The sequence below is a fragment of the Labrus mixtus genome, chromosome 1 (assembly GCF_963584025.1).
Source record: "Labrus mixtus chromosome 1, fLabMix1.1, whole genome shotgun sequence".
Taxonomy (NCBI): Eukaryota; Metazoa; Chordata; class Actinopteri; order Labriformes; family Labridae; genus Labrus; species Labrus mixtus.
Window position 1 is genome coordinate 23757033 of NC_083612.1, and position 13745 is coordinate 23770777.

A 13745-nucleotide genomic window follows, 5' to 3' on the forward strand; every position below is an offset into this window, starting at 1 on the left:
ATTTAAATGGCAAAACTCATAATTGTTAGGTGCTGTTCATGACTAACAAGTGTGTATTTGATTAACTGCAGATAGATAAATCAGCTGTGTCTCCACCACTGCCCAGTGGTTGAGAAGAAAGAAAGACTGAAACATCTTGATATAACGATGAATCATGTCTCAATATTTTTAAAATCTTAAACAAGTGGTGCCATAAGACCATCCGAACATAGAGGCCTGAGTCACTGTCAGCATCACAGCGCAAGTTAGCTTCAGGGGACTATATCACGTTGACCAACTCCAGCCTCATATCAGTATTCTCTTAAACACCATCATGGCCTCAAGTTTTCATTCATCACTTCCACACACACCCACAGACTACAAGCCAAATCCATTATCTGCTACAGCTCATCTTCCTCTGCCTAACCCATCTAATTATTAATTAACACAGCTGCCAGATAGATATAATTGTTGACCATTGTTACTCCGTCTCATGCTTCATCTTTACAAAAATAAATTAAACAGGCCTTTTCAAACATGGTAAAAATTGATAGATTTATTCGGCAGAACATTTTCACATTACCCTGTCGCAACATTCCCACTTTTTTCTTCAGGTCCCTGCCTCAGCCCTCACATTTGCACCAGCTGATATTTCAATAGCTTCTGTTGGGTGTGGCTTATACTGTAGCTAAACACTGCTTATAGCAGTTTAAACAGGGGGATGGGAGGCGGATCACGGTATCTATACATCAGCACTACTTGCATGAATATACTCAGCAGCAGTGTCTCACTTCACATGTAAATGCAGCCTTTGTTTGCTCCTCCCATGTCTATGCTGATGACTGAGCCTGCTTTATTGTTATTGCAGGCAGTAAATTCTGTCGAACTTTGAGCTTCCAGCTTGACAACCACAATGTACACTCAGGAAATAATGTATCCGCAAAATCAACGAGAACGCAAGCAGCTTACAACAGTAAAAAGGCAAGAATTGTACATGTGTCAGGTGTTAGAAATCTATCCACAGATAATGACATGCATGCACTGTATAGTGTAATATTAGTAATTTAACAGTTTGCCCTGGTTATTAGTAGAAACTAAAGTAATGGGTGCAGATGAAATGACGACACCCCCAGATAATTTGTTTTTGATCTTATATAAAGAAAAATCTGCAGGGAACGAAACCAAATGTATGTTTCTTATTTTATGTTTAGACAAAAGATGCAACTGCTTTGCTCCATTCAAAATAATGTAAAATAAAGACTTGAATTGTGTTGTCTTTATGTGTCTTCTATGATTTGTATTTGCTATCCCATTGACAAAAATAGAAATAAATATGTTTAAGTAATAGATTCACAGGTTAAGAAATGAAAGTTTAATGCAGCTCTATACCTCTGGGTTGAATGTGCTGTAAATCTCCTTAGGTATGCGAGCACAATGACAGGGGTTTACCCACTGCAGTGGCATATGTCACTTTTTTATTCAGGCTCATTAAACACCACAGTGGTTGGGCTCTGGTTGTGTTCAAATAAATTCCACAGTGCTTTAGGCAGGAAAGGACCTGATGAAAGCTCCACTCATTGTATTTATTTGTTTTAAATAAGCATTTCAGAGCTTTACAGTATTAACAACTGTGGTTACATACCCGATCTTGGCTTTCTGCTTGGGCTTGGATGAGGGTAAAATGCAGACCTTCCTACAGGCCTTCTCTTTTGGCCGTGCTTTGCCATTTCCTTTGTGCTTGCGGTCACGGTGGCTCTTGTGCTGCGAAGAAGAGCTGGGGAAGCTCTCAGGGCTCATAACTCTGGGGATGTTCTTCTCCCCACGCTGCCGGGCCTTAGCAATAGCCTCTGATATAATTCTATTAGCCTTCTCCTGCTTGTCCTGTATATTTGGCTCCATCTGATGATGCGTCCTCCGCTGCGATCTCTTCTCTGCTGGGGAGCTGGATGAGGATGAAGATGATGAGGAAGAGGAGGACGATGAGCTGCTCTTCATTGGGGGACTTAGGACCCGTACCTGGCTACTGGGACCATTAGCATTCTTTCGAGGCTAGGAGAATAGAGAGAAAGATAAAGCGAATTAGTATTTAGAACAATCATACTCTTTCATGCAATGATCTAATTAAAACTACAGACATTATGTCTTCTCTTGTAGATAACACAATCCAAAATAAGCTGCAGGGCTATACTTCCTGTAGAAGGACCTATTAACACACAGACCTAGAAAACGGACACTTGCCCTTTAAATCAGAGCCGAGTGACTGAAGCTTGTAGTGTATGAAAAACAAACCACAGCAGTGTCTCACAAAGAAACAACATATATGTTAAAATATTGAGACTGACCCCTTAAAAGTTTACTACAGTTGAGTTTATTCAAACTAGAGTCAAGTGTGAAAACAAGGGCTGAAACTGATACTAATTTGCATTGCTTCTTTGCAATTCCTTGTGCATTTTTCTTTAAATGAGCTATGAGATTTGATGTATTTAAATTGTTGTTAGTAGTCCCTCCACTTGAAATGTTCCTTGAACATCTATTACTTCTTCCTGATCTTTCTTAGAGACGGTATAAGACTCCGACGCTGCTGATATTTTCTTTCATGTTTGAACATAAAAACTACATTTTGTTTGTCCAACAGGTGACTTCTTCTGCCAAATAAAAAACTCAGCAGTTAGGTATACTGGCTTGCCAGCATTACATTGATTGGTCGGAAGATACATCGAATACCACATTATTTGCTGATTGGCAACATATCATGGGTATCAGCCGATATTGGCTTCGACGCTTGGAGCATGAAGAGGTGGTATATACATGACAGCTATGAACATGAGTTCATTAACAAGCCGTACAGCTCTGCTTAAATGTGAGTGAATACATTCAAACATGAACTGACTGTACTCTACAATACTGCCGTTCTTTTATGAAAGTATACTGTGTTGATGCGACCACTACAACCTCACTCATTCAGAAAAAAACATACTACTCCTGGCTGTGTGAATGTCTCAGAGAGCAGAGCTTGTTGCAGTCCCTGTCCCTGATGATGGGGGTGGGGGGTGGCCCCACATCATGCTCACTTCACACCTCATGCCTCCCATGTAACACTACAAACAGACTTTCAGTATGAGAAACGCCACTCTTTCCAGACAATAATTACTGTAGATCAGGTCAAGAGGACTCGGAAACTCTGACACTGACACCATGTGACATGAACACTCAGCGAGCGTGAAACAACTGAAATTATTTTTGCTGTAAGCTGTTTAAAAGGTAGGGGAAACACCAACTAGGTGTAGCAGGTTTCAGTGAGCCTTGCAGACATAAATAATCCAGCCTGGCTGATACATGATAATATGTGAATAATAGATGGTGTGACTACAGTTATGCCTACACAAGCGCCTTGAGATGGGCCTTGAGCCCAGCAGCAAGGGAACCCATAAATGGATGACCTAATCTAAAAATGTGTTGCGTATGCCTATGGCCCAGGCACAGTTGGCTGCTTTTTTTTTTCCACACTGCTAGTTAAGTAAAAAGAATGAGTTTGAACCTCACCAACAGGGTGGGGGAAGGACTTGACTAAGTAGCGAAATCATTTGGAAGGAACGGTTAAAAAAAACCTCACACACATACTCACACAAGCCCTGCATTATGATTTTCACGTGTGCAACAGTGCTGAGGCTATTAAGAAGACATTGCTGGAATGTTCTCATTCAAGTAAAAAGGTTGAAAAGAAAGACAGGGGGAGGGATTGAAAGTAAAGCTTAACAGAGGAAGAACATGAGAGCACATGAAAGAAGAAGCAAGAGAAAGAAAAAAATATGAAAGTAGGCTCCTATCACAGAGAGAGAGGGGAGGGGGGGGGAGAGAGAGAAAAGATAAAATGCACCAAATCTGAGAGCACTGCAGCTGTGTAATACATCTATAAATAACTGAAATTACAGCCTGCCAGCACTGCAGTGATTTCAATCTCTCTAGCAGCACGTAGTCCCATGGAAACGGTGGGGACCATTACAGCACATGAAAAGGTAAAGTAAGCTTCATTTGGGCTGGCCAGCTTTCCCTCGCTCGCAACCCTTAATTTCCACATGTAGTGAGCTCTCTGGTGACTGACAGGTTCAACTCATGGAGGACACACAGACGCGGAGGCACACACACCATACACTATGTAAACTAGAGTGCAGAGCAGCTTGGGGACAGGAATCCAAAAGAGTACAGGAATGGGATGTATGGAATGAACAGACAGTGGGGGTGGGGTTGAGAAAGTGTGCCTTGATAAGGTCTAACACAGCAGAGCAAATGAGTATGGAGGGGAGGAAAATAAAGCAGCAATGAGTTCAAGATGGCGGCAGTGCAGCATGAGCCAGTAGCAAAGAAGGTTGTTCAGTTCCTGCCGGCCCCTCCTCCTCCTCCCCCTTGTCCCTCCTCCCTCCCAGCTCTCAGCACAGCTCACTTACCCTTCCTCTTGGCCTCTTCACTGTAGACATGGTGTTTTTTTTCTTCCTCTTTCCTCCCCCCTCTCCAACCGGCTAACAAAAGCCTTGCCCTGTCGCCGGGTTTTTTTTCCTCTTTCTGTTGCTTGCTCAAGCTTTCCTCTCAAAAACACACTCTTTTTCCTCTATCAACAGTCGTTTTCTCTCACTCTTCCTAGAACTGTGGCTGTCCCCCCCTCCCCTCCCTCGCTCCTGGTTTGCCTCCCCTCCTCCTCCCCGGTCAGCTTCTCTCCTCGGGCAGTGCGAGAGCGCCGGAGCTGTGCGTCTCCTCCTCCCCCAGCGGGCAGGGCTCAAGAGGAGCGCATGGGAGCTCTCTCTCTCTCGCCCTCGTTTGTCTCTTCACAGGGTGATGAGGGAGCAACGCTGTGGGCGGTAGAGGAGGTGCGTGGCAGTCCAGGAAGCTCTCATTCTGCTGCTGCGTGCTGCTTCGCCGTCGTCCGGCTTCATCCAAGTCTCCCTCACTCTTTTCTCAGTGTGTGTGTGTCAGAGTTGCCTTCCCCTGCCTCCTCTCTCCTCCCCTCTCATTGATTCCTCTTTCCGCCTGCCTTTCGTGTGGGCTCTCTGTTTTCTCTGAGCCGTTTCCTTGTATTTCTCACTCGTTCTTGCTCTTTTTGCTCTGCCGTTTCCCCTTTTGCGCCTCACCTCGTCTTCTCCACCAGCCAGGATAAGGTAGGTTCCTCCATTTATTACACACAAAAAGGCTTTTGTGTTAGCTTGCTCGCTTGTTTGGCTGGTTGTTTTTTCCTCCTTTTTCCCACTTCTCCCTCGCTGCCCTCCCCTCTCCCTGGCTGGGGCGTGTATGGCGAGCTCGAGACTCTGGCAGGCAGAGCGGCGGAAAATGAAAGCACAAAGCAGCAAAATGCATCAGCATGAATATTAGAGATGTCGTTAAAACCCAGACTCGTTTCTCACTCTCTCTCTCTTGCTCGCTCGCTCACTCTCTGACTCTCTCTCTCTTTGTAGGGAAGTAGGCCAGCAGATGGTGCTAGCAGTTATTACATTAACTTTCACAACTTAACCCCCAAAGTACTGGATTTCTCTCACACCACAGATTGTCAACACTGACGCTTTTTTGTACCCATGAAGGTCACTGCCAATGATTTTATGATTTATGGAACAGCATCATGCAGAAAGGCTAGTTGAAACAATTGATTAACTAATTCCCATAGGTATCCTGATACATTCAGCACACAGAGTTGCAGATAGAAAGAAATTAGAAACATAGTATACATCAGACTTTCTTCTCCTTTACTCTACCAGACACAGTGTCCAGAGTCTAACAACTGGATTCAAGCCCTCAAGAGGTCAAAGCCTCGTCACCCTGTTAGCACTGTGGGAAAAAAAAAAAAAAAAAAAAAACGTCAAGGAGAAACTAGGAAGTTTCCAGGACATGCAGCGCTCCTGTGTCCCAGAAGAGATCTTGGAGGAGTGAGCCAGCTTCTCAAGGGACTACTGACACCATGATGCAGGGGCCATGTGCACCGGCTGGCACATGGTATTGGGAGTATGCAGAGACACAGGGCTGGCCTGGAGCCAGGTACAGAGCACAACACTACTGGGTCAGGCCTGAGCCCCATCAGCTTTGAAATCTTCTACTCTGCAAAATGAGACAGGCTTCTATAACAGTCAGCATACTGTTTACTTAACATGCAGCTGCACACATTTTAATATGTGAGCTGTCCAGGGGAATCAGGACTGCCAGACACATACAAAGAAGCTAGGAAGGGGTGTGCTTTTGACGCCCTGTCTTGAAATTATAAAAAAAACTGGGGGTTGCACGACTTCAGATTTTTTTAAGTTGACATTCATGTGGTAATAGTCAAGTCGATGTCAACTAGTCGCTGATGAAATTATCAATAAAACCATGGGAGAAGGGAATGCTTTGCAACCAACAAAAATATTTATGTGCAAAACCTAATGTATATTCTGCTGAAAGCAGACAGTTAACATGTAAAAAAACAGCAGGTTGCAACAGCTGCAATAAAGTATTCAACAACAACACCTGTTCCACAACTCCCAAATAAGTGAGTGCAAAGAAAAAAAGTCACACTTGGGAAATAAAAAAAACTCAGGTAACCAGAGCGTGTTTGCCTACATACTGTCATAGTCCTGCTCAGTCACAGTTTTAAATTGTCTATCCTGATAAGTGATTATTTGACATCTGACGAAGCCTCATCACACAGCTGTAAAGTTGACTAGTGGACTAGTCAACAAGTCTGTGCAACGCCACAAATATGTTTTCTTAATAATTGGGATGAGTGATTACCACACTAGTTTTAAAATATTACCAATTTAACATGATATGTCAATACATTGCTTCTGACAAGTGAAACTGGTCATTCAATGCAACACAACACATATCTAAAATCTTTCAAAGCTAAACAAATCTTGAACATTTTATGTTTTGATACATTTGAAATGTTCCATTTCTTGATTTTATGATAAGGGCACAACATCCACAAAGGAACGCATGTTTTTTTGTATATTTTTGTGTGTGTAATGTATCATATTGTTTCATTCCCTCTCAGCCCAAGTAAATCTCACTGGTGTGAATTATGTGGGTGAGTTGTGTAGGCCACAACACAATATGGCTATAAATTTCATGCTGCACAGATAACCTTAATAAAGTTTTAAGAAACTAACCAACTGGTGTGGATAGCCTCATTTTTAATGTGTATGCATTAACTGCTTGTGTGCAACAGTAGAGGAGAGAGAGATCAACACAAACACACGGGTATAATCTTTGCTGAGAAAGTTTTCTCACCATCACACTGAGGTTGTGTAGTTTTACATTTTACAGCTTTATATCTCTCACAGAGACAGACACTTCCATTTGATCACAGGCATTGGATCCACCTGCCAGGCAAGGCAAGGCATGGCCTTGGAGTTTGGACTTTAAAGCAAACCACATGCTTACTGGGAGCTCAACAGCAGCGTCCTCTCCAAGGTAAACAAATCTACAGGAAGATAACGCAACCAGGGTACACAAATGAACATTCTTTTAACAGTTTAATTTTGAACAACTGGATCATTTTTTAGGTGTACCTGATTAAGTAACCTTTGAAATCACAACAGAACTATGTGGAATTTCCACTGTTAAGGTGGGAAAAAACTAAGCTTAAGAAGCATAAAGAATATACAATAAACAATACAATAAAATTCTTCACATCTATCATAGTATTGGATTAAAACACAACACGAGTTATTTACCATATGTTGCCAATAAAACAATTCTCATTGGTTGGGCTTACTTGTATACCAATAAAGAGCAAAGAAGGAAAAGAAAGACAATAAAAGTCAACACATGCTCTAACAGTCACATGGCATAGGGCCACTTGGCAACTAAACGGTTAATATGCAAACAAGCCTGGCAGCTCTGTTTGAGGGGTGTGGCTTCCTTTTAGAATAGATGAGGGAGGGGAGTAGAAGAGGAGGGGAGGGAGTAGAGGAAGGGGAGGGAAGAAGGAGAGCTGGTAAAAAGGAAGCAAGTGGAAAAAATGTGCGTATGTGCATGCGTGTGTGTGTGTAGAGGTAGGCTGTCTTTAGAGGCACAGGTGTCTGTGTCTGAACACGCCATTAGTTCCCTATCAAAGGGACCGTATTAGCTAATAACCACTGCTCTTATTTCTTGCCTGTACCTCCGTGAGAGTCTCCACTAAGTCACCATTAGGGAAATGAAAGCTTAGAGCTAGCAGGGACTGAAAATTAGAAGATGGCCAGCACCCACCGGTGCATAGAGTCTACAACCAGCTGCTACTCTCATACACAGAGATAAACTTGAATATGTCAACAAGTCTTAAACGCAACAGTAATTTGTGCACTGAATGACAATACTGTAGGCAGTGTGTGACCTGACTATTGGCTTTTTGAAACTCCATTATTAAAAGGGGTAAAACACTGCTTGGTTTACACAATGCTGCTTGGTAAATTATCAATATGATTTTTATCATTGTACATTTCTATTGACAAGTTACTTTACATGAGAGGAGGCCCTCTTCTCCTAGTCTACAACAAAACAACATACATAGATACCATTCAAACATAAGGCCTGATAATCATGTTTTAACACCTTCACCTTGAACCATTCCTTCACTCTTCACACTTAATTGAAACCATGCCATTTTACTAACAATATACTTGGACTTTGTTTTTTCCTAACAAACAAGAACAACAGAGGCTTCAAAACCAGATCTTATACATATGGCTTTGTTAATGAAACTGTTCAGTCTAGGTCTGGAAAAAAAAAAAGATAAGGCCCTACTATTTAGGCCTTTGACTACAGACCAGTTTGCTGCCACAATGAAGTGTAAGGCAGCCGCAGGGTTGATAAATGAAAGGAGACATGATGCACAGCAATGCTTCCTCAAGCAATTAAATACAGCACCATGCATTTATGATCCTTTATTCAGGACCAAGAGTAGCTGGGCTAACCATGTTGCCATCCAGAGAAGCTGCTGCAAGTCTGACAGAGCATTTTAAGGTACAGTCTGACCTGCTCAACTTTGACCAGACGAGCCGTGGTCACAGTGGCTGCTGTGGATCAGTGGTAGAGTCAGTGGACTCTCAATCGGATTGTCAGGGGTTCAATCCCCAGCACATGCAGCCTAAGTGTCCTTGGGCAAGACACCTATCCCAGTGGGATAAGTTGATACTGATGGACACCTTACATAGAAGCCCATCAGTATGTGAATGGGTGACTTTAACCTGCAGTGTAAAAACACTTAGTCAGAAGAGTAAAAAGGTTTATCTAAAAAGATGTTTGTGGTATAAAACTGTATAAAAAACATTTTAAAACACAAACAAACACATATGGTCGTTGGTCTGAACCGTCAAAACGGAGTGTTTTATTCCTAAAATAAACTGGCTGTTTTTATTTTGTTTCGGATTCTGACTTCCCGTCCAGCTCGATCTTTTCTATGGTAAATTGATGCGCCGTGCTCCGGCATCTGGCAAAAATAGAAGCCTTGCTGTCTGTGCGGAGGCCTCCGGACTGTGGGAGCTGAGACGAAGCTATGACGCAGTGCAGCGAAGCCAGTGGAAGCACACTCATTGAATAAAGTGAAAACCTATCAGCGCCGCTGTAGTAACCGAGCGGAGACGGACTGAACAGGCATCTGCTGGAATTTAGGCTTGAGAGGGTCCTGGTTCAGCAGGTATCTTTGTCAACTTTTGTTCTTTTAAAACAAAAATCCAGATTTCTGAAAATGCCTCATAAAGTTCAAAACTACTAGCATCAAAAAATTAGATGATAAAAACACAATTAGAGAATAAAAAGCCAATCTATGATTTCTGCCAGATAGCAACATAAATATGTGTAAATAATAGCCATAAATAATGTTTCTTTGATTGTGGAAAGGCCAAAATTGTGAACGGGATTAAAATTCAATTGATTTTACAGGCCTATTTAATGTTTGGTTAATTGTATATCAATAAATAGTAAAGTGGATACAACTCCACTATGAGCTGGGACGTCACTGCTGCAGTCCAAAGCAACTCAAATCCAACAGGATTTAACAAAGGCAGAACATTAGCTCCTAATTATTCATTAAGCTAATTAACTCCCTCATGTTAATCAAGTTCAGCTCAGCCATTCCTACTGTTAACTAAAAGGTTCATTAGTGCAGACAGATCCATGTTAGGTGTTACAGGTACAGCATGTTGTGCCTAGACATCTGGCTAGGACAGGGTTGAACACTAGGGGGTGACTGTGAGGAGACAGCAAGACTGCATGGTAAAGAGAGAAGACCTTTACCATCATCACTTCACAGTACAATAAGAATTGCATTTAGTTAAATCCAAAAACACAAAGGGGAAATTAGAAAAGCTAGGAACAAAAGTTTTAAAATTGTAAATTTATTGAGTCTAATCTGTCCTGTGTCTTGATTCCGTTTGGCTTCCTCATTAACCTTATTCTGGTCTCCAACTACTGTGTAAAACAGCTGTGACTTAAGTTATAGATGTGTACAGAATACAGAGTATATCCTTAACCTGGCTTTGTGCCAATCAGAGCCTGTGACAGGGAAGAGCAGGCAGTGATTCTAACTCTGCCCTTCTTGCATCTTTACGTGTCAGCTCAGGGGGCATTCACTCAGCAAGAACTAGGATGATATTTTAGGGGTCAGCACGGTGTGCAAGAAGAGCAAGCATCAGCCAAAGTGTAGCGAGCAGCAATCCATCCACTGAGGGACATCCCTCTCAATTAGCAGCTGACTTGTGATTCACAAACCAGCAGGCTGTGTCATTGTAGATACTTCACACAGTTCCCCACTCCAAACTGCAGGTCTCATTTGTCTTAAATGAACTGATTTATTTTGCCTCGGCACATCTGGGTGATGCCGTCTAATATTTATTAGCATGTTCCTCACTCCTGCCGTGGCATCTTTGTATCGTTTATTACTCTTCTTTGTTGTGTCTGCTTCTTCTTTGTCTGTTGTTTAATAGAAGTTAGCAAACAGTTAGGAGCACCTCTGGATTGGGGTGTAGATACTGCCATGTGTGATGAACTTCTATTCTGCTGAGACATAATCTTATGTCTAAACCGTGACGTCTGAACCATGACGCTTCGGGACAAATACAAAAACCGTTAAACCCCTAGTGAACAACCAACTAAAGAAGGTTTCAGAGGCAGCATACCAGAGATGTTCTAGGAATTTTCAGGAGTGCATGGCTTCTGAGTACAAATATAATTTAACAATATAAACAATATCCGAAGCAAATGAAAACCGACTCGTTATACAAAAAAAACGAATTTTGCTTTGGTCTCCTTATTCCGAAATGTGAATTTATCACAGAAAACTTACAGCATTTCATTGATCCTTTGAAATGAGACTCTAATGCTGACAACATGAACCCAAAAGTAGCATTGGGCTATAAATTAGTGACTGTTGTGCAGACAGATTCATCTGTTCCTCAGAAAAGAGATGTGTTTTGCATATTGACCAGCTTATGGTTTTTGTGTATTTAACATGCGGTGTCGCAAACAGAAACCGTAAACCTTCATCTATATGGCTTGATTTAAGCCTTGGATGATCTGAGTAATAATGCAGTGCTCTCTGAATCAGATATACATTTCAGACACCAGGCAGTGAAGTGATGCTGAATTGTGCAAAACAAGCAAGCCGGATAATGCCATTCATTTATGGGAATACTGGTGCAAACTAAAGAGAGGAGCTGAGAGGAGATCCCTAGGATGCCGGAGAGAGAGAGAGAGACTGAGAGAGAGAGAGAGAGAGAGAGACTGTGCAAGGACAGAGAAGCTGGAAGGATGAGAAGGAGGGTGAATTCAGCGAGGGGCTGACTGCCAGACCTTAACAACTCCTTCATTATTGAAGCTTTGCAAAGTGAGAGAAGGGCCATTGCCTGTGTAAAAAGGGATCTCACACAGACGCAGCTACGTTCACCAGCAAACAAGCAAGACAGAGGTGGTCAGTAATCGGCCTGCAGCCTTCAGGATATGTTGAAGTTAGGATTATTTCCCCCCTGCTCTGATTTCAATCCTTTGAGTGAGCAGCAGGTGTCTTTAGAGTGGCTTCTCACAACAAAAAAAGCAAAAATCATGAACAAGACAACCTCTATTCAATAAACCTCAGCAGAGGTTTACAAAAGCATTTGAAAAATATCAAAACTATTTAAACTGTGAGGAAGAAGGCTGTTGCAAGGAATGTTGTGTTTTTACCAAAGGGCAGTGTCCTATATACTCTGTATATGCCTGGAATAGGGTTGTGTAAAGCATATCTGGTGCATATGCATAACATGTTGCATCCATGAATCTGAATTAAAATGTATTGTTGAATTGTTGAAAAAATGTAAAAAAACAAACAAACAAAAAAACAGGATAAGTCTGATGTATGTGTTGTGAGCCAAATCATTATGAACTCTTAGTGTGCTAGCAGACAAGCAGATAAAGACCATATAAAGCCTACAATGATTTATACGGAGAGAGAAAGCTGTGTAGGTGTGCAATGGATTGATTCAGTATCTTTAGTTTCTGCATTTATCCATTGTGGATGTTAATACTCACAAATCCACTCATGTCAGTACAGCCAATCATGATGACAATCAGAGTGACTGCTGCATTGGAAGACAAAGACAAATGATGACGAAGAAAACATTTCAATGGAAATAAAGTCAAGTGCTTCCTGATAGAAAAATGTGATAAAAACAAATGTCTTTTAAAAGAAGATTTATTCTTTGCTACTTGACTGAGGAAGTTGATGGTTAAACGCATTAAAAAAACGAAAGGAAGCGCTTGAAAGAAAATTACGTGGCACTTTCTCACAATCCTCTGTGAAATGTTTTTTATTCACCTGTTGACAGGATCCGTAAAGTTACCTAGTGTCATGTTTTGTTTTTTACTCATTTATTCAGTATTTTTGTCTGTTCCTGTTTTATTTTGTACTTATCCTTGTCTCTGTCTTTCAGATCCTGCTCCTCATGTTTTCCTGCCTTGAGCCTCCCTGCCCTGATTGTCTGTGTGTAAATATCCCTGCGTTTCCTCCCTCATGTTGCCAGTTCGTAGTGTGTTCCTGTGTGTCACCTTGTTCCAGCATTTTTCCTAGTAGACTTATAGTGATTTTGACCCCCTCCCTTTGGATTTGTTTGCCTCGAAGATTTGCCTTCCTGTGTACTGACCTGAACTGTAATTAAACTCTGCCTTTTCCTGAACTCAGCCACGTGTGAGTCTGCTTTTGAGTCCCTGTCTCTATCTGGTTCTGATACCTGTATATGAATTGAAGCTATGTGCTATAGTTCATTGCAGGGCAATGTAACCATATGCCCCAACTGTATTTCAGCTGACAGCCTGTTGATGGTATCATTGTTTCTAATCACCCACAAACCAATCACCCATAAAATCAACCCATACTCATAACTAGACAATCCATTTAAATATGACTTCCTTCTCACGGATCCTTGCTACACTACTGCTGCTCATACTGAGCTGCTTCTCGCAAAGCTTTGCCTCCACAACCCCAGCCTCCTCCTTTCTAGGGGATGGGGGGGGGGGTTAGCATTGCGCTCCCTGGAAAGCTTTTGGCATGCTGCTCAGCTAACCCAGGGAGAATCCTTAAAGCAGAGTCATCAGCCCATTTTGCAATAAATGAATTAACTATGACAATAGTTTTCCTGACTGAATTATTACATGATTGTATTCCTCCAGCATAAAACCACTTAATCAATAACAAATCATGTTAATGACTCATTGCTGGAAAAGTCAGTGAGAACGACATGTAAGATTGTTTGCAGGTAAGTCAAACAGTTTTTTATCTAACTGAGAATAAAGTTCCA

General features: G+C 41.8%; 1 protein-coding gene and 1 long non-coding RNA gene across 7 annotated transcripts in view; one reads left to right on the forward strand and one right to left on the reverse strand.

Moving 5' to 3' along the window:
* The window catches only part of chd9 (chromodomain helicase DNA binding protein 9), a 66595-nt gene that overhangs the window by 41416 nt on the left and 11434 nt on the right, over positions 1-13745 (reverse strand). For 5 of the 6 annotated variants that reach the window (XM_061045969.1, XM_061045961.1, XM_061045953.1 and 2 more), the window contains one exon: positions 1622-2028. In XM_061045969.1, coding sequence (XP_060901952.1) covers positions 1622-2028 — 407 coding nt within the window. Of the gene's footprint in view, positions 1-1621; positions 2029-4424; positions 4564-13745 lie in introns of those variants that run through there. The other variant, XM_061045978.1, reaches the window with a different exon arrangement.
* On the forward strand, positions 4981-7102 carry LOC132980079 (uncharacterized). Its single transcript, XR_009674131.1, has 2 exons — positions 4981-5129; positions 5721-7102. It is a non-coding gene; the product is annotated as an uncharacterized LOC132980079 (long non-coding RNA).